This window comes from Pholis gunnellus, assembly GCF_910591455.1.
Source record: "Pholis gunnellus genome assembly, chromosome: 17".
NCBI lineage: Eukaryota > Metazoa > Chordata > Actinopteri > Perciformes > Pholidae > Pholis > Pholis gunnellus.
The window spans coordinates 20697738-20718322 of NC_136544.1; the positions used below are offsets into that span (position 1 = coordinate 20697738).

Consider the following 20585-nt stretch of genomic DNA (forward strand, 5'->3'; position numbering starts at 1 on the left):
ACGGTGGGGACTAACCAATTTATGATTTATGAGCCAGCTCCTGCATTACATGTAGGACATAGCACGTACAGCTCCGTACGCATGTGTGATGTCTTTGCTGTGGATTTGAGCAAGTGACCATGACTGGAAAAACAATCCCATGATAAGTATTCTAGAGATGCACCAAGCTCCTCTACAGCCCACCCGTTTATAACGCTTTCTAAAGGGGTAACTCTCGGCTCAAACAGGAAGTAGAACATGGGGAGAACTGCGCCACTCAGCCTTGTGCAGGAGCCAAATCTCTTGATAAGTTTATACACTACAATCAAGCCGAAAGGCCATGACGCCTGGCAGGGATTACCGAGGGATTACAATATATTCACCCCACTGGGATTCCGTCACATGGTGGATCGGATCTCTGTGACAGGGGACCAGTGTGCAGCGATCCCTCAGGGCCACAAACACAACTGTGACAGATTTGACAAAGAGCCTAAGTCTGTCTGACAGCTCGACACAAACCGCTGTCTGGCTACAATGTGAATGTTAAACCGACAGGGTTCTTGACACGACGTGGAACTCTGCCACCGTCTTCTTACCTTCCAGAGGGCAGGAAGCAAAGCAATTAGGGTTTTGGAAGAAATTAAGACAGTTTGGCCAAGAGTTACTGGTTGCAATCCAGTCCATTAGTGATGCAATGTCGCACAGAGAAACTTGGATTTTCTTCAAAAGATGATTTGGGGACTTTCAATCCCTGTGTAAATATAGACTTTTGCTGTTTGAATAATTCAAATGTCAGTTTCAAAACTAGAAAAAGAAAAACTTCACGAAACAGCTTACAAATCACAATACTGACCCACTGGACGTCAATTAATCAGCATCTATGCAGACCTTCGGCAGATTACGTTTCAATGCTTCGGACCGCTGAAAAAAAAATTAAGCAACAGCTTCAAAAGTAATGTCATGAGAGGAAAAAAATTAATAAATAGATAAATCCTCTTGTTCTCCATTTGTTGCATTAAACACTGGACACCATCTGTTGGGTTGGATCGCAGAATACAACAGCAGCAGGGTGGCAGCTGCCACCCTAAGAAGCAACAGCCTGGCCACAACCTCATGTCGCACGCCGACACACTCTAAAAACACTATTCTGGGCTCCGTTAATGGGCTCTTTCACTGTCTTAGTTTACAGGCGGGCAGACCGGAACACTGAGCAGAGATGAAGCTAAAATGTCATTAATCAAAATAAGCCAACTTCAAACAAAAGACAGTTTGGAGGCCCGGGCAGTGGGGGATTACCGCGTATTATCACAACATTTCAGGGAAAAGGCAACAACCGGTCCTATGTATCTAACATGTCAATCCTTCTGCTGACCCCTCCCCACACTCTGACCCCTCCTCCAGGCAGTAGGTGACTGAGATGGGCGTTCGTCTAGGCTGCTTGAGCGACTCCCCGTGGTGGCCGCCGCCGCTGCTGCTGCTGCTGCTGCTGTCCTGCACCGTGCCCTTCTGTTCCGGCCGGCCCTTCGGGGTCCCCACGCCTTCTGTGAACGTGGCGGTGGTGTTCAGCGGCTCAGCCTACCAGACGGAGATCAAGGGGCGGCTGAGCCGGGAGAACTTCATGGACCTGCCCCTGGAGGTGAACCCCATCACCGTGCTGGTCAACAACACCAACCCGCGGGCGCTACTCACCCGCATCTGCGACACCCTCTCCACCAACCGCGTCCACGGCGTGGTGTTCGAGGACAATGTCGGCTCGGAGGCCGTGGCGCAGATCTTGGACTTCATCTCCACCCAGACGGCTGTGCCCATCGTGGGCATCAGCGGAGGCTCTGCGGTCGTCCTGCCATACAAGGTCAGTGTGGTGGTCGAATCGGGGACGGGGAGAGTAGTAGAGAGACCAGCAAAGAACCAGACGAGGCTTGTGGGACCCACGTGGAATATCAAACATTTTAATGAATTTCAACAACTTGCATTAAAAAATGCCCCAAAAGTATACCTCAAGCTTTCATGCAGCTCTGGAGTCTAAATCCCCCAAAAAACGCACCACTTATAAATCTGAGGAGCTTCAGTCTTCAGGCAACTTCTTATTGATGTCATTCACAGTCAGCAACTTGCTGAAAGCTGTATAAAGTAATGAACACAATAAATGACGGGATGAATACAGACAATCAGCCGTTGAATAGCAGCAGTAGAGATGCCACCAGCAGCAGCAGTCTACCTCTGGGTTGTAAATCGCACGTCATTTTCCTAATGTTGAATGCTAAATGATTCACACGTTAACGGGGAAAAAAACTAATGGCCTTTTCATCATTTTTCGCCATCATCCCGGTTTGTAACTGCTATAAATTCCTAGCTTTAGGAGACACGGGATGATGTGGAGCAACAGAGGCCGGTTATAAAATCTCCAGAGAGATCAATCCGACTGAAAGTATTGTTATACAGAAACATTATTTAATCGCACTTCCACAATGGAGCAGGTCCTTCTCTTAGCATTAAGCAGTCTCGTGTAAGAACTTTCTAGAAATAAACCGATCCAACTTTTTCCCGACTGGGCTTTGGGTATCGGCCGATACGGAGTACCGATCAGATACCAGTGTTTAATCAATAAGCCGTATGCCTCACTGAGTGGAAGAGATTGGGATCATTCTGTTATGTGTGGGGTAACATTTCCTAACTTTATAAAACAAAATGTATATACATTTACGGAGTTGTTCTTAAAATAATAAATGGTGCACCAGGAACTTGTGGAGAATTTAAGAATTAAAAGCATTATTTGGTAGAATTTATAGCACCCCTAGTGGTGAATGAAATTGTCACAATGATGAGAATGTAAATTATGTTAAGAGTCACAATATATTTACTTATGGAATGTAATATAGGTTTACAGGATGTTTACTTATAGAAGATATTATATGTTTGCAATAAGTTTACTTGTAGGAGTCTTTTAACATAATCATTGGAAGTGTTGAACCAAAGTACAGTCACATCGTTATGGGGGTTCTGAGCCATGAGGCAGAGACATCAAAGGGGACACAGAGGTGCTGGACAAATGGCCAAGGAAGGAGGAGGAGAACCGGAGACAACTGATGAGGAGCAGAAGGCCATAAAACAGAGGGCTCCTGGGTAACACCATGCGGCCGCAGGACAGAGGGCAGGTCAGAGGTGATGTCAGAGGTGATGTCACAAGGGGTCTAGCCATTGAGATGAGCAGTGGATCGATGAAGGAGGCGTCAGAGCGATTGGAAGCCAATCACTGACCCCAGAAGACGGCCTTTGTGTTTTACGACAGATTTCGGACACTTTCCGACCATCAAAGGACATAAAAGGACTGTTTGCGAGGACGTGCGCCAGGCCATGGTAGTTCGCTTTGCAGGATCCGACTTGGTCGGGCCTGTGAGGGGAGTTGCACGTGGTCTCTGCTCTCGAGATGCATACTATCGATAGTGTATTATAGATTATAATTGTCATCATCAGTTTACAGTCGTCATTGTTTAATTAAATACTGTTTTGAATTTGGACCGGATCGAGTTACTTTATGATGCGCCTGCGCAGAAAGAAGTAAACACAGCAGCGGCCTTGCGCTTCCTCCACCAGTTTCAGCCTCAACAAACTTCGTAAAAAATCTTCAAAATCCGTCAGATTCATCGATATGATGCTTCTGGAGGTGCTTGATTAAGTTGGGTAAGTTATATTTTGTCGTGCTAACGTCATCCCTCAAAACCTTGGCTTTGCAGATATCGCAATTAGCCGAAGAACTTGTTGCGCTATGCTAGCGTGAAATACTTTCAAACAGACATGTTTGTTGTTGGTCCTCTCAGCTATTTGATCTACCGGCGTGCTGCCGACGCACGACGACGAACGCACACGTGTCATCAAACGTAAACATAGAATTGAATTGATTGGCCCCAGTGTCACCAATACCCGATCCAGCCACTGTATTTGAGTCGGTACCAACCTGATATCAGTATCGGTTCGGTGCATTCATAGATCTTTTACTAAAGTAGAAGCAGCAACATCCCACAGTGTCAAACAAGTTAAAGTACTCACTGTGTAGAACAGAATAAAATATCATATTACTGGATACTAGCATAATTTGATTGTAATACTGGTCAACATGGAGATCATTTATCTACTTTATATACTGTTTGTATTTTAAAATCTAGAACAATAGTGGGTTTTTATATTTCATAAACCAACTAAATATGCTAGATGTCATATCTTTACTTGCACTTAACTACAGCCGTCAAATAGATGGTAACTAAAAGTAAAGCAATTCAGTAGCAAATATTTGCTAATGTGAGAAGCACAAAATGTGATTTCTACCTCTTTTCTGAACTAGAGGAACAATATTTTAATTGATCTAACTATGAATCATCTGGCGGACTTTACAAGATGAGTCTTCAGGCTCATGGCAGAGAAACAAACCAAATTAATGTCATTTGAATTAGATTTTCAGATCTCGTTTTCGCCCATTTGTCGCCAGGTGTCGAGCGCTCCATACTTTCACTGAAGTTGGATGGAGTGGTCGATATTTAAGATATTCAATCATTCGGTTGAAACACAGCCTGCAGCAGATGCTGTGGTAATTACAACACCTCGGAGCAAAAATGAAACCATTCAGGGCACAGATATATTTTCTGGGGACGCAGTCAAATAATCACACAGAGAGCCACACGTACAGTCACTTTACTGCTAATTACATCTGCCATAGTCAGCATTAGGTAGATGGACAGCCACTATAAATGACTTAATGATTAATAAATATCAGAAATACCAATTTGCAATGGAATCCATTACAGTTGCACTAGGTTCAAGAAGCAAGGAATGAATTTGGGAACCTTGTAACGGTTAAACACAAAACATGAATCCCACAAATTACTGTTCATTCTACAGTAAAGGTTTGAATCTGTCACTCTGTATAATCTGTGGCCTCTAAAGACCGTTAAATCATAACCAGTACTGTATTCGATTTGTATGCAGCTACTGGAACTCTCGGGTGAGCTAAACAGCATGAGGGATGCTTGTGACACATACAAGCTATTAAACTGCGTTTAGAGTTGAAGCTGGAAGGTTTTCGCAGCAATGATCCATCTAGAGGAGCACGATCAGCCACCACAATGGGCTCAGCCACAGAGACCAACTGTAATCCTTTCAGAATGGCTTTTTTTCTGTTGACATTTTAGTGCCTTCTGCAGAAGACGACACAGAGCTCGATGTCACAAAACAACATCACATGGTGGAAAATACAGTTTGAAGCTGTGCAACAAGATTCTGCCAAATTATGATCTTTAGAGATTTAGGGCAAAGTAGACGTTGCACATTAATAATAATGAAATTATCAAAATGTATTTATTAAATACTACATGTTTAACTTTGAAGACATTGCACACGCAGAAGGCAACCTAGAAACAATTTCTAATGCAGAAAGTGCAGGAAAATACGTGTGAAAGAAACAAGCTATTGTTATAAAAGCTATGAAACAGAAGGGGCCCAATAACGGACCCCTGTGGGACACCACAAGAATCTCACATCATTTATTGTAGTCATAATTTAATTTTAGAGCAAATTGTACATCAGTTAATTTACTGAGATACTCAGACATACTGAGACAAATCAATGAGCAAAACGCATTCATTATTGTTCAAAGCAGTCCAAACTGGACCGACCACCTCAATAACAGCCACAAGGGTAGAACGATCTGTTTTGGTGTTCAGGTTTGAAGATTGAGATTCAAAGAATGACTGTGGGTTGTGTGAACAATTTAAATAAATTGACAAATACTCGAGTAAGAGGTTTGATTATTGAAGAAAGACTTTGGTGACCAACATAAGCCTGACTTCATCATGGCCTTGGACGTTTTTAGCAGTATCAATGAACTCGTTCTCTGAGACGTGTTAGAACTCTGAGGGGAAGGATAAAACCCTTTTTCAAATAATTAGAAATGATTTAACAACTTTGATACACGTTAAGCTGTGCATTTAGAATTAGATTTTAGCTATAATTTCTTCCATTTTGAATCTTGAGGCATTTTCTGTTTTCAGAGAAACAAGGAGACAATAGTAAGACTCAAGTAATTCCCTGAATTCATATGGTTTTGTAGACAGCTCCCCTGCATCCGTTTCAGAAAACATGGGTGGTCTTGCCATCAGCATCGCTTCTCCAGGGTAATCAAAGAGATGTCACTCTGCCTCCTGCTGCTCATTTACAGCAACTCAATCATGATACATTACAAAATAAACACATGTAATAAGTAATAACGACAAAGGCTTGCAGCCGTTAAAATGAACTAATGAATGCTTTTCATCAGTAATTAGCCAGTGACGAACGACGAGCGTTTGAGACCATCAATATATGCTGTGTTGAGATCGTGTTAAAGGTGCCTCACAGAACAGCGAGTGCATGCATTATTAATACGGACGCTCCCAGTTGGAAACCAACCGTAATCTTCTGCTACCCACTGAGGTACCGGGCCTGATTGACACGAACACCTCCCAGCCTCGCGTGATCATTTGATCATTTGTAAGCACATTTCTCATGGTCTTGTTCCAGATGTGGATTTGAATATTTTGTCTGAAAACATCCGTATATATCATCACATTTAAGATAAATCTGTATTTTCAAATTCCCATAGTACTTCTGTGTCACCATTTTAGTCCAAGCGGAGCCGAGTAATAACTTTGTCAAATCACACTTTTAGTTTCTTTAAGTGAGTTGATATAAATGTAACTGATTTTGTTAAATGGACATTATGATATTGTTTCATGTTGACTGCAGGCCACTGAATTAAAACAAAATGGAATCACATCACGGTAGACTTGTCATATCAGGAAACATTGTATCATTATCCAAAGAATATAACCTCATATCGTGATGAAACTTGTGATTTGCACGCCTTATTAGAAAGTCACCTTTTCATTCTTTAAGTTGTCTTTATTCATATTGAATTGCTGTGAATGTGTCAATGTGCACATGACAGCTACTCGATGTACCAGGCACACAGAGACGAGTTTGTTCCAACCCTCTTTGAGTCGTCTTCTAAACAATCGGCGCCGCCGCCCGGTCGATTGATTTATGGGACGCTGTCAAAGGTAGTCAACAAGGCGACGGAGCTCATTCATTCATCATAGATATCGCTGAGAGCCGAGGGGGTTTGATCTTTCTGAAAGTGACAGCATAAAATTAGGTGATAAACTGATTCCTGTCCTCGGGACATTCGAGTCTGTTGATCGGCAGCATCATCCTGTTTGTTTTCTATCCCAACGAGGACAAGAAAAGGAAACGATGACGAGCAAACGCTCAGAGGGAACTAATGTGAAGATGAAGTATGAAGAAGCAAAGTTTACTCCTCTAAGAGCATTATTCACTGATGCATCTCTAGCGTTAGAACTCTAGCAGCCATATGTCAGATGGACAATAAATCAAAGCTACATTCTTCACTATTCCCAGCAGATCACTCATTCCTCACAGGTCTTTTGCTCAATGTGCAAACAGAGCATAAATCAAAAGTAATTACGGCTGACAGAAATGACAGAAAATATTCGTTAAGTCTAAAGAAAAGCTGTTTTAAAAGTGACACTATGGCTGCTTCTTTGCCAGGAACACAACAGCTCAGAGCTCCAGCAAAACAAGTATTTAGAACAAAGATTCACGTCAGCATTTCTCTGCCGAAGGTAAACTATTTGGATAATATTGGCGATAGAAGTGTTTTATGATAGAAGCTGAATGCAGCATGAAAAAGGGAAAACCAAAAGGGGCTATGAGGGTGATTACGGGGCATATCAGTAAGACCGAGGGGTGTAGTTCTAACTGAAAATCCTTCCTGGTGCAGCTTTGACACCAGTAGTTTTTGTGGCAGTATGACTGGATGACTTCTCTGAACAAATAAACTCATGTAGTGGCGTCCTTCAGGAGTAGTTAATCACTATATAAGAGGTTGTTCTAAACTGCTTTATTCCCGAACAACTGTAGCACAAAATCCACTTGTTCCCTCATTATGCATTTAGCTCAATATCCTGACCTAAAATCCAAAGCATCCTTTGAAGCGTTCATCGTGCGTTCAGACAGATCACATCCTCCGAGCCTCAGCCCATCAAGTGGACAAAAATGTAAGTCAGACACCAGCAGAAACCCTGATTGTGTTTGCAGGAACATGAGCCCGAGGCTTTTTCTCAAAACTAGAGCAGTTCCTCTTCTTTCTTTCTTTTTTTTTCTCTGTCTGCCGTCGCTTCGTCATGAACTCGCTTGTCTCTTCCTCCACCTCCCGCTGCATTCTAAAAACCACTGGCACAGTTACAGCGTAACCCGTCTAGAACGAGGCCGAGCAGACATACAAAGCAGTCTGGGGGGGGTACATATGTATGTGCAGCACAAGTTAAACCAGTCAGATGTCAGGCGGGGTATATCGTGGTATATTGTGACAAGAGAAATTATATATCAGCGTTACAGTGTTAAGTACAGTGTTAAAGGGGCAACCAGCCATTTTGAGTAGTTTCGAGTGAAGGACGTGCTTGAGAGAGAGAGAGAGAGAGAGAGAGAGAGAGAGAGAGAGAGAGAGAAAGAGAGAGAGATGGTCATGTGACCTGGGGAACCGTGCACCACTTTGTGTTCCATATCTTCAGTTCTGATTTAACCGACTGCCACAAACACGTTTACCGCAATACATCATCTCGTTGTGGCTTCCATCTCTTGTTCCCCTGATGTATTCCACGTCCATCGTGTAGGCATCCCTCAGCTGAGTCCTTCACAGAACCTTCAGCTCTCCAGTGAGCCTTTTAGAGCAGGTAAACACTGCCGTTAGTGTGTTGAGCTTAGTTTATTATCCCCCAAAAAACACTGATTCTTTAACGTTTGTCATGAGACGAGTACCACATTTTTGAGAATATTGTTTTCATATTGTTTTTACAGTCAGATGAGCCGAAGCTTATATGAAAATTGTTGCAATTGTTTTCTCATGAATTCATTTTTGTTTCTCTACATCATGTTAACTTGGTGATTAAGATAAAAATATCAAACAGTGAGATATTTTAATTGGCTGGATCTTTACGGTTAACTAAAAGTGACTCAATCCTCGGTGAGTTCTCTTCATGTTCTCGTGTCAAATACAGACAGAACCTCCCGGGTTCATCTGCATACTATTCCAGTCCGTCGACACGGTGTCTTAATGTTGTCGTTTTTTTTGTTGGAGAGGAGAACGACCAGAGAGTTGTGTGTCTGTTCCTGGTTGCCGTGCAGGATCTACGTGACGTCAGCAGCACAGGAAGGCGACGCCGGGGCGTTTCCTGCTGCGCGGCGGAGGCCGACATATGTCACCATACAGAGCCGGGGCCAGAAGTCTCTCTTTAGAGAGAGAGAGAGAGAGAGAGAGAGAGAGAGAGAGAGAGAGAGAGAGAGAGAGAGAGAGAGATGGTCATGTGACCTGGGGAACCGTGCACCACTTTGTGTTCCATATCTTCAGTTCTGATTTAACCGACTGCCACAAACACGTTTACCGCAATACATCATCTCGTTGTGGCTTCCATCTCTTGTTCCCCTGATGTATTCCACGTCCATCGTACAGGCATCCCTCAGCTGAGTCCTTCACAGAACCTTCAGCTCTCCAGTGAGCGTTTTAGAGCAGGTAAACACTGCCGTTAGTGTGTTGAGCTTAGTTTATACTCGCCGTAGTGAAGCCGGCGCTCGGTGTGAACACGTGAATTTTTGTGACTCGGCACACGCGATCACGTGACTGTCACAAAAAGTCCGCGAATAAAAACAATATTTACACGTCTAGGGATTATACAAAGAAGGCCAATTCTTTTTGAGATGTTTTAGAAACACGTCGTCTTTAAAATCTTCATTTGAGTAAAACTTTTGCAGCCAAATTAAATTGTTTGATATCAAACCTTTGTTTCTTTATAATGCGTTTAATATTTGGGTTTGTACAAATGTAATAAAGTAGTCCATGAATATGAGATAAGATAATCCTTTATTATTCCCACAGCGGGGGCATTTGCAGGATTACAGCAGGAAAGAGACGTCAGTAAAAAACAAGAAAATAAAAACAAAACAAGTACATTAAATAGTCAAAAAGTAAAGATATAATAAATAAGTAAATCGCAATTTTTGCCAGTTACACCTACAGTCTACGGGCATATCTATGAGTTACACTCGCTGTCTTTTTGAATCTTCACAGTTCTGTTTGTACGCCCTCTGGTGTTTTGGAGAATAAAGCAGCGCAGAGAGTACAGACGCCTCCCATCACGTCCGCGGAGGCTCGCGTCACGGCGCCGCTACAGAACTAAAACACATCTCGAGTCCTTGTTTTGGTGTCAGTGACGTACAAACAGCTGTTGTTCAGAGATAATCACTGCTTTACAATTTCATCTTCCTCCAACTCAGACCAGCTTCAAAGCATCTAAATAATCTTCTGGCTGCTCAAACATTCTCTCAGCCGGTCGTTGCGAGATTTTGAGCTTGACAAAAATGTTTAAAGGGTTAAAAAGTGAAAGTTGAGCGCGAAGACGACCGCGTTGTTTCTGCATCTGTGTGTGAACAGATATGGGTTCTGGTGTATATTTTACCCTGGTGGATGTAATCTCAGCCTTGAGAAGCTAAGCTCTCCACTCAATGGCTGTAATCTTCTTTGGGACTGTGGACTATTACTGTGAGCTTCTGTGGACGACACTGTGGAAGCACAGCTTACCGCCTCAACAGAGAGTCATGGTTGATACTCATTTACATCCACCCAGGACATAATCTAACACAGTTATTATTCATAGTGTTGGGCAATATGATCATACACATCGTGAGATTACTGAGAGGTTTCCCTTCACTGTTCATCTCTTGAAATATCTTCGGTTGGATTAGATCCGTGGAGACTTTGGATCGTATTATTGTGGTGCAGTACCTTGAGTTTTCAGTATCTATTGTGATATAAAATGACATATGTCATTATGATCACACACCTCTTCACACATGAATCATCTTTCTGGGTTTTAATAAGTGAGGCAAATAATTAAAACATCATATAGTAACTACAGTTCCTGACAGATCCCAGACCAAAGACCAAAACGCTCTGAGTGAATTTGAGTTCCCTTTGGTGAACTGTTAATATGTCTCGAGCTTTTATTGTGAAAGGTAAGAACAGGATGGGGTTGATCTCGTCTGTGCCGTCTTTTGTCAAGGTTGAAAAGAGGAATAAAGTTTGCTACCTAAGGACTACATGTCCTTTCCACACAACATGATTGGTTGACGCCTCTCGGAGAAATCCACTTCATTCCAGAAACAGAGTTGCTGTTTTGACGCGTTCTTGCGTAAGTTCTGACTAAAATTATTGACGTGCAAATTAATCGCATGAGGAAAAACGCCCCCGGTGTGTAAAGGTCTTTAGAGTGGACACGGTCTAGCCCGGACTCTTTGAAATAACATTTATTTTATTCAAAGTTTAAAGGTTTGAAGTCTGTTGCACCTTTAACCGCATCCAACAGTGATGTCACAGTGCACCGACACACCCTGCAGTACACTTCGACATCATACGAGCGCAGAGACCGCTGGAGGTCAGCCGAAACAAGAGGTTCTTTAAGTGCGTAGAGTTTAGTGACTAAAGCATGAGAAAGATTCATCATGTTGATGCTGCAAAGACAGGAGACGGAACTCTTGGAGGGAGATCAGGGAAGAAGTGGGATGCAGCCCGGAGGAGGCTGTGATTACGGGATTTTTTTTTTTCTGCCCCACTTTTCAAGTGTGGCGGTTGGAACGGGTACAAACATGTTTGCCTTCAGATGTGTCTGGATAACACATCACAGGAGCCTGCTGGACTCTTTAGGCTCCTAGAAAAAGCACTGGTGGGGAATTCATATTACATTCCAGCATAACCGACTGTGACTGTTTCATTTCCTTCCAGCATATGCTCTGGACAGTAACCGCACATGCTCCCGCACGCTGACGGGGCCGTCGTGACTTCAGGCTTTGGAGCTGCAGCTGAGCCCGGCGGTAATGCCCCGGGCTCATTTTGGGGCCGCGCTATCAGTCCGCTCTCCGTTAATTGAGCTGTTGAGATCGTGGCGCTTTAACTCCGACCGACCCTCGGGCTACTAAGTATGTACGAGGCGTTCAGAAAACACATGCATATAAACACACTCACAGCTGCACGTGCTTCACTCTGTGACGCCTCGGCGACCTGTCGGGGGGGACGAAGTTGATGCAGGAACGAGGTAATAACGCTGGCAGATTTGCTGTGGGACAGTGAGGGGAAGGAGGGAAAATTAGTAGATTCATAGGATCTTCTCAAGCTGCTCCGTGACTAACCTGCATAATATTCCTGCAACTAAGTGTGGATGTACGCAGCCGGCCGGCCTCCACTGCAGTCTAATCCAGTTCAGTCCACAGCAGGTCACACTGAGCTGAGACCAGTTTCTAGTGAAGACGCTGGTGAAACGTATGAGAACAGGCGTTTTAGGAAGGAAAGTTACGAGCTTTGGGTTTTAATTTAATGAATTAAAAAGGCCAAATATATCATAACCACTGTCCCACTTACAGCGTTATTACAATATATTATTTCTTTGTTGTTTTCATAATGGTTGACCGCCGCAGTTTTGTTTTGCTGCTGTCACATTTAAACCTCTGTGGCCTCTTGTTTTAACACATTGTAATATAAAAGTGCTGCAGCAGAGAGAACTCAAACACGTCTCTTGTACAGATTAACACAGTTATGATGCCATAAATCATAAGAAAGAAAGGTGAATTTCTTGCCCACAAGTGTTACCAATGTTGGGGAAACACGGGAGGCTCTGCATATATATTGAGCTATTGACATTTCCTCTCTGCTCTGTGTTCAGCAGACTGAAGTTCACATTCAATCATGACTTCATAGTTGAGCTGAGAATTTAATGTATTTTTACAGAATCTGGTTAAAGCAAACTGTTGATTTGGGACACAATTTTAAATGTTTTTGATGAAATATCACAATTTTGAAGCTTCCATTTGTTTGCTTTTTCGTCACACATGATGATTCTGTTTAGAGAAACCGTGCTTTAGAATAAAATGTGAAACCCTCTCATATATCGCGACCTCACTGTTTGAGGATATGAGAAGAGCAGCGAGAGCACACAAGGGCTGTGACGAGTGGAGCGAGGCGAGAGGAAAACAGAACATGTTTTCGGGGGCGTGAGCGCGGTGCAGTCGGAGGCGCAGAGCCCCCGGATTCAGCCGTGACGTCTGAAATCATAAGCTGCTCATACATCACAGGACCACTGAACTTCCCTTCAAGGACGGCGAGGAGACAGTCTCAGGATACCCGACCCCCTCCGATCCTCAGGGTGGAGTGGTTTGTCCCCAGAGAGGGAGCGGGGTCAGGCGGGGGCCACGTAACAATATCAGCTCGACTGAGCAAGAGAAAGAGCTTTTTACAACATCACCTCAGAGACAAAACGTATATTTCTACTTGAGGAAGATCAGAGGCAATATACGAAGAGCAAAGTCCTCTAATAGAATAACAAACCTCTTATCCGCAGCATAATCCTATGACTTTACACCCTCACTCACAGGAACGTCAAGCAAACGAGTCGCGGGTTTAATGATGATGTTTGTTTTGCAGAGCAGCGGTGAAGACGAGGCACAGTGATGGGAATCTGCTGAAGAATCAATAACCTCTGTTGAAACTAATGGCTGCACAAGTAGAGTCGCAATCAATCCGTCACCGTCGCATTAATTGCGATACTTCGGTACAATTACTGCGCTGGCCGGCTTCATAGCAACACTTCTATAAATCTACATTTGAGTTCAGCTTTCCAGCTGCTTTCCATGCAATCACACGTGTTAATACGTCTTTGATGACGTGTTATCTGTACTGACGTTCGTCACAACTTAAATAGAAGTTTTATCTAGTACACGGTAGTATTTAGGTACCAGTTCATTTACCCTTTAGTGAGTGTTTATAATTAGTTTTTTTAGGCTTTATTAAAGCTCAATCATAAGGAATTATTAAAACATTTTGGTTTCCAGGGGATGAAAAATCCCTGTGATGTTAACCTCCTCATGATTCTTATGATTTAATAAATTAATATAAAATGTATAAAATCATAAGAACCTTTGCTGATGCCTTGTTAAAAATAAGGAAACACATCACCCACCATTGATGTAAATGAATAATAAATTGGTTTATTAAGTGAATACATTTTGTATTGTTTATCTGTTATTAAACTCTGCTTTGTGGATGAAAGCAAACTCATCGTTCACGAGACAAATAGTTAGAACAATGAATGTTACGTCACTTCTTTCATCAGCACACATCGAAGCGTTGGCTTTATTTAAACTGGAAGAAAAACTATTTCTTTGTATTTTGTGCTTTCAGTCTTCGTGCTTGAAGAAATTCTGCATTTTTTTTGTCCCAACAACGTAACCCAGGAGGCAAAGTGAAGTGCACTGTTCAGGTTGTGTTGCCGTTTCGTTCGAGTGGTGATGCATTGATTTTAAAACGTTGCAGACGGCACCTTTAAAGGGTAACTCGATACTAAATCAACGGCAACAAAACCCGCTGCTGCGCCGTTTTCCACCTGGGATCTTTCAGGCACCTTTGGCCACGCCCCAATCAGTGATGTCACAGCAGGTGTAACGTCTTTGACAAACGGTTGGAAAAACCTCACGACACCTGAAGCTCTACTTCCCCCCGAAGTGCTTTTTTTGAAAGAAGTATCAAATCCTGCAAGAGATGCTATAAAGCGTGTTTGCCCTCAACATCCTCATTTCTCTCTCAAGGTCATTGCTTTTGCAGAAAAGACAGATGAAACGCGGAGCGCAGCGCTGGCCACGGTGATAGTGCCATCCCTCTGAATTTGCAAGTGTGGATGACGGCCGGGTGTTTGCGCGGCAAAAGTAGGACGTGTGAGTTTAAGTGATGAATGGGTCTGCAGCTCCTGGAAGAGCAGAATAAAGCAGAAGCACTTAACTCCTGTCAGAGCCGTACTGCAGACCCGACTGGTTGGGCAACCCACTCCTCTCTGAGTGATTTGTGTAAAGTCTGTGTTCCCTCCACAGAGACTCTACTGCACATCATACAAAATGAATTAAGATGCGTTAACCCTCTGAACTCAAAGCAGTTTTGGGGCGTTCTGTAATATAAACGTCCTCTCTGGAAACAGAACCATCGTGACTAGAAGCAGAGAGAACTAAAACATGTCTCTTGTGCAGTATGACAGTTATGACGCCATAAATCATAAAAAGGTTAAAAATGCATGTTGAATTTATTTGATCATTTACTATATAAAACTGTTAAAACAATATAATCTATATGTACAACATTGTTCCAAGTGACCACAAGTGTTACCAATGTTTAAAATAAGTACATTACTGTATGTATTAAACTATTTACATGTTTACAGCCTCTCTCCTCTCTGCTCTGTGTTCACTTCCTGAAGTTCAGTCAAAGTTTCACTGAATTGTCGTCACGTGACTGTTGGTCTCGGCCGAATCAATCTTCATAGTTGTGCAGAATTAAATGTGTTTTTACAGGATTTTATGAGAGCAAACAATTCATTTGAGAGGAAATGTTAAATGAGACATGTAGAATAAAATGGTTTTTTTAGGAAATATCACAATGTTAGGCTTCTTTTAAGTATTTCTTTCTGACAGAATCACACATGATGTGTTTGGAAACCGTCGGAAAGATGAAGATGAAGATGAAGAGTTAATAAAAACATGCTTTTCAATCCGGCCGACGGGTTTTGGGGTTCTTGCTTGTTATGCAGTTGGTTAACTAACCGTAAAGGTCTTCATTTATTATTCACCTGCTCATGATGATGTTTTCCTCTTCGTACAGGGCGAGGGCTCCAACTTCCTCCAGCTGGGCTCCTCCATCGAGCAGCAGATCAACGGCATGTTCAAGGTGATGGAGGAGTACAACTGGGACAGCTTCGTGGTCATAACCAGCCTGTACCCGGGCTACGAAACCTACGTGGATTACGTGAAGTCCTTCAGCGACACCAGCTACTTCATATGGGACCTGCAGGACGTGCTGACCTTCGACATGTCCGCCGACGGCATGAACGACGTCCGGGCGCGGAGGCTGCTGCAGCAGATCGACGCCCAGGTGCTGCTGGTCTACTGCTCCCACGAAGAGGCCCAGTACCTGTTCAGCATGGCGGCCGAGTCCAGGCTGGTGGGGCCGGGCTACATCTGGATTATCCCCAGCCTGGCGGTGGGGAACCCGGACATCGCCCCGCCCGAGAGCTTCCCCGTGGGGCTCATCAGCATCATCACGGACCGCTGGAGGATGAGCCTGAGGAAGAGGGTGCGGGACGGCGTGGCCATCGTGGTGAAAGGCGTGCAGAGCTTCCAGAAACAGAGGGGCTTTGTTCCCGAGGGCCAGAGCGACTGTCTCAACCCCGTCAAGCCCACTACTGCAAACAACACTCTGTTCAGGTACGCTTCACTTCTGATATAAGTTGATTTCATCATATTTCAGCAGGAAGCTTCCTTGTTTCCTGTTTCTAGAGACTCTGCTTGTTGTAAAAATGTCTTGTTATGTTAATTTCCACAGCACCAATTCACAAGTGAAAGAAAAACATTTAGAATTTGTGACTTGTGTTTCTTTATCCAAACCCCTGCTGATTTCATTCATTTTTTAATAAGCCTACGTTTCCTTTTTACACATCTAAGTTCGGCTTAATATGAAGCCTCGCAGTATATCATCCGATGAAAGTAGTTATTGTGACGGACAGATGGTTCACATTTAAAGCCATCAGGCAGCTCAAAGGGCACCGTCACCTTCTTTCCGAGTTAGCGTTACAGATAACAAAAAGCAGGAAGTGTTGCGACAGTAACTTTAAAGAAACGACAAAAGTAGAAGCGGCGGGAAACATATTCACTGCACAGAAATATTTTGGTATAATATAAAGCAAATTTAAAGAGAGAAACTTGCAGCAGCAGATTGGCGAATGTAGTAATTTGCATCTTGTCGAATTTACAATGTCAGCTATTAGAAAAGACATAATTCCACCACTTCAGTTAACTTTCCCTCAGTATTTTCAGAAGACTGGCCTTTATTTACACCATGACTCAAACACCACTGTGGACACACAGCACATTGTTTCTGTGGAATTCTTCAAAGTGTGTAAATGCTCGTCTTTATAAAGGAGCTTCCATGTTTGATAGCAATGTAATTTCTTTGTATTTACACACAATGCATGGTGCATGAGAAAGTGAGGAAAGAGCTCGTGGGCCGGTGATGGTGCTCTTGGCAAAGAATGCACTCGCATTTAGAAAAATGGCCGCTGGGGCCACTTGAAGACGGCGCTCATAAATGACATTAGTGAGTTACAGAGTGGAGGCTCCTTCCACGGAGACAACTTTGCGGTGACTCGTGGTTAATGGTGCTAATGGTGAGCGTGAGATATGAACCCCCGCGGCTTTAGACTCGTCTCATGTGTACTTCACGCCGTCTCGTTTGTTGTGCTTAAAGATAAACTAGACACTAAGGATAATACTTCTCATTTTAAATTGAGCCCCCCAAGTATAATGAAAAAGCACTCAATGTGACCAACTGTTACTGCAGCTGTGCAAGAAGAGAGGAAGCCAACAAAGACACTCTGCTATGGATGCTCCATTACGGCATCTGAAGCACGATTATTTCGGTCGTTATCAAGACCGCGATTATTTAACGCCGTTACTGACTTTAGAAACATCGTGCGTTACATTTTTTCTTGAACTTTAAATAAAGTCTCTCTCTCCGTCATCTCGGCTTGAGCTGAACTAAACATGTTTGTACGTCGTAAAGTTAAATGCATCAATCTGCTGCACTTTGAGAGACAAGTTTAAGAGGCGTTGTTCTTGTAAACAATTGTGTGCTCTAGCAAACAGTTTAGTCATAAACACATTATTTATGAATGAGATATGAATGATGATGAGACGTAATAACAAAGCCATTTCCCACCTGAGCTCGTTTGGGCCCCTTAAACGAGCTGAGGTGGGTCGACGGCATCGCCGCAGACACCTGACGAGAAACCTTTTAAAGCCGACCTGGTGCAGGTCGATGCACCCGTTAAAGGAAAGGGTGCGTTGGATTTATAACTCGTCGTTGGAAGCCAGAATCGTAATTGAGATCAATCGTCTTAAAGACTAACACTTGTTTAATTTCATTTCTTTCACATAAATGGTCCTAAACAATGAAATAGGTCTTTGGTCTCTGCTTTCAAGAAACGAGAACTCTTGTGTTTCACTTCTACGGTTCGGTTTAGATTTTTAAAACCACTCGGTTGAGATTCAGGAGAGCTGGTGGTCGGGGATAAAAGAAATCAATGTTGACTGTCAGTATGCAACCTGCAGTTCCTCCGTGTCTGATGCTTTGCATGCTCGACAGCCTCCTTTGTGCCAACACGGCTCGACTTCTGCTTCTTAGAAGACAGACATCAGCTGAACATCCACAAGAGGTCACTTCTCAGGAAAACATGTTTGAACAAACTAATCCTGATGTCTGAGTCTTTTCTAGTGTTTCGATTTATATCAGCAGCATATTATTTGCATAATCTTTGTTTGGGAAAGGCATCACTTTGTCTGATGTTCAGGGATCAGAGGTATAAGTATCCTCTTTAATTCCTGATAGATTATAAAGACACATCAGAAACGGATTCGGATTCAACCGGCAAAAAGAGGTCAAGAGTGGTTTAATTATGCACGATCTGTTTGGTGATGTGAAAACGTTTTATAGCGACTGTCACACTTTTCCAAAACTGTGTCCTCGGCCATCTTTGTCCTCGTGTCCTCAGCGATGCATCTCTCGGAGACTGCGAGGTAACTTAGCGGGTCGGGTGGTTGTTGGAGACGACGGATGAGGGCGGGGCTTCTCCCGACTCAAACCCTGCCCAAAAAGAGCAATCTGACACCATCTGTGCCACGGAGCAAATCCTGTTTTGTTAGAAAAATGTTTTAATCAGCAAAGGGAAGAGCCAGAAAGAAAGAAAAACCTGCTCGGGCCTCAGCGTTTGGCTCATACGGACCAAGGTCATTCAGGGAGATTGGGAGTGTGTGGAGTGTGAATGTGTGCTGTCGCCACAAACAGGACACGAGCGTCGTCGGACGCTTCTCTTGCATCATAAAACATCTCTCTCTCGTGTCTGAAGTACATTTGTTCCTTTCGGAGTCAGTTCAGAGCTGTAGGGGAGACAACCTTTCCTTTTGTAAACCCAACCATGGAAAAAACATGATCTCGGGCTGTGATACTGTACAAACCCCCCTTTTTCCTTTTGGACTTTTCCAAACCCAGCAGCCGTGATTTGAGCAGCAGTAACGTGAAGGTCGGCGAGACAGAACAAAGCACTTTCCATTAACTTTATAGTCAGTCATTCCTTCTCTTTGCAGCCAGATCAAACGCTAACATCCCCCGCGGTTCTCAGATTTGTCCTCAATTGATCAGAGACTTTTTCTTTTTTTTACAAACGAGCTTCTGGTAATGAGTCAGCTCACCTGTTAATGGGATTACTGCAGATTACCAGATTAAATAGGCTTTTCACACAGACAGAGCCGAAGGCTATTCTCCTCCCAGCGGGCTTTCATCACCTCCGCTGGAGCGTCGGCTGAAGTGCGAGAGAGAGAGGAAGCGCCGCGGGTCTGATGGGATGCGAGTGATGACACGGTGGAATCACAGGAGATAGCTGTTCTCTTCACACCGCAGAAGCTGTCAGAAAAATAACGTTTCTGTGCGATGACGAGGCATTTGTGACATTTAATACAACACGGAAGGAATGGAAAAATATGAAAAGGCCTGCTCTCATTGTAAATGAGGTTAGAAAGGAGATTTCTACTGGCAATGAGGGCCAAAGTCACCTCGGGGGGGTCCGGGTTAAATAGTGCAATTTGGTGCATTCTGGCAATAATTAAGGCATTGAAAGTACAAAATCTTATACCGTTTGCATTTGTATAGCATTCATAAAAGCATGCTCTAATGATGGAGTCGCATTTCTCTACTTGAAACGTGTCCTTAACTGTCTGAACTATCCAACTATCTTTTAGGATAAAAACAACACAAACACTGTACGTATCTTTATCAACTTTAAAGGCAGCCAGGATCTACGTCAGTAAAACACAGACGGGAGGAAGGACGTAGCATTCTGTGCACTGGCAACGTTGGAAAACTACTTTCATTAAAGGGGACATTTCAAACAATTCTGTATCGCACTGTACTCAACACTTCATAGTACAACTAACACTGTCATGAGCATCACATCTGAGTCATCTTTTTTGGGATCTGCATTCATCACAATCCCTCTGACATCCAAACACCTTTAGTGCAATCTGAGCGACTGTCTGCCACGAATCTTTGCATGTGAATTATTAATTAAGATATTTTCTTACACTCCTGTTATGTGATAGTAAGATGAACATCACTGGGTTTTGCGCTGTTGGTCACACAAAACAACCTGTTGATGTGCGTTTTTTCAGTGATTTTCACTGATCATCTTCCTCTCTGGGCTTTGTTTCTCTGCAGGCACATGTTGAACGTAACCTGGGAGCACAACGACTTCTCCTTCAACAGCAACGGCTACCTGGTGAATCCAGCCATGATCATTATCACTCTGGACCGAGAGAGACAGTGGGACAAGGTGAGCTTTTTCATCTATGTCTATACTAGCCGCTGT

The 20585-nt window shown here is 43.3% G+C and overlaps 1 protein-coding gene across 1 annotated transcript in view; it reads left to right on the plus strand.

The window, feature by feature from the left end:
* Positions 1-1396: 1396 nt before the first annotated feature.
* grin2ca (glutamate receptor, ionotropic, N-methyl D-aspartate 2Ca) overlaps positions 1397-20585 on the plus strand; it is a gene marked incomplete at both ends in the record, with an annotated part of 45953 nt that continues 26764 nt past the window's right edge. Inside the window, 3 exons of the mRNA XM_079178183.1 lie at positions 1397-1831; positions 15773-16374; positions 20435-20549. Coding sequence (XP_079034309.1) covers positions 1397-1831; positions 15773-16374; positions 20435-20549 — 1152 coding nt within the window. The remainder of the gene's footprint in view (positions 1832-15772; positions 16375-20434; positions 20550-20585) is intronic.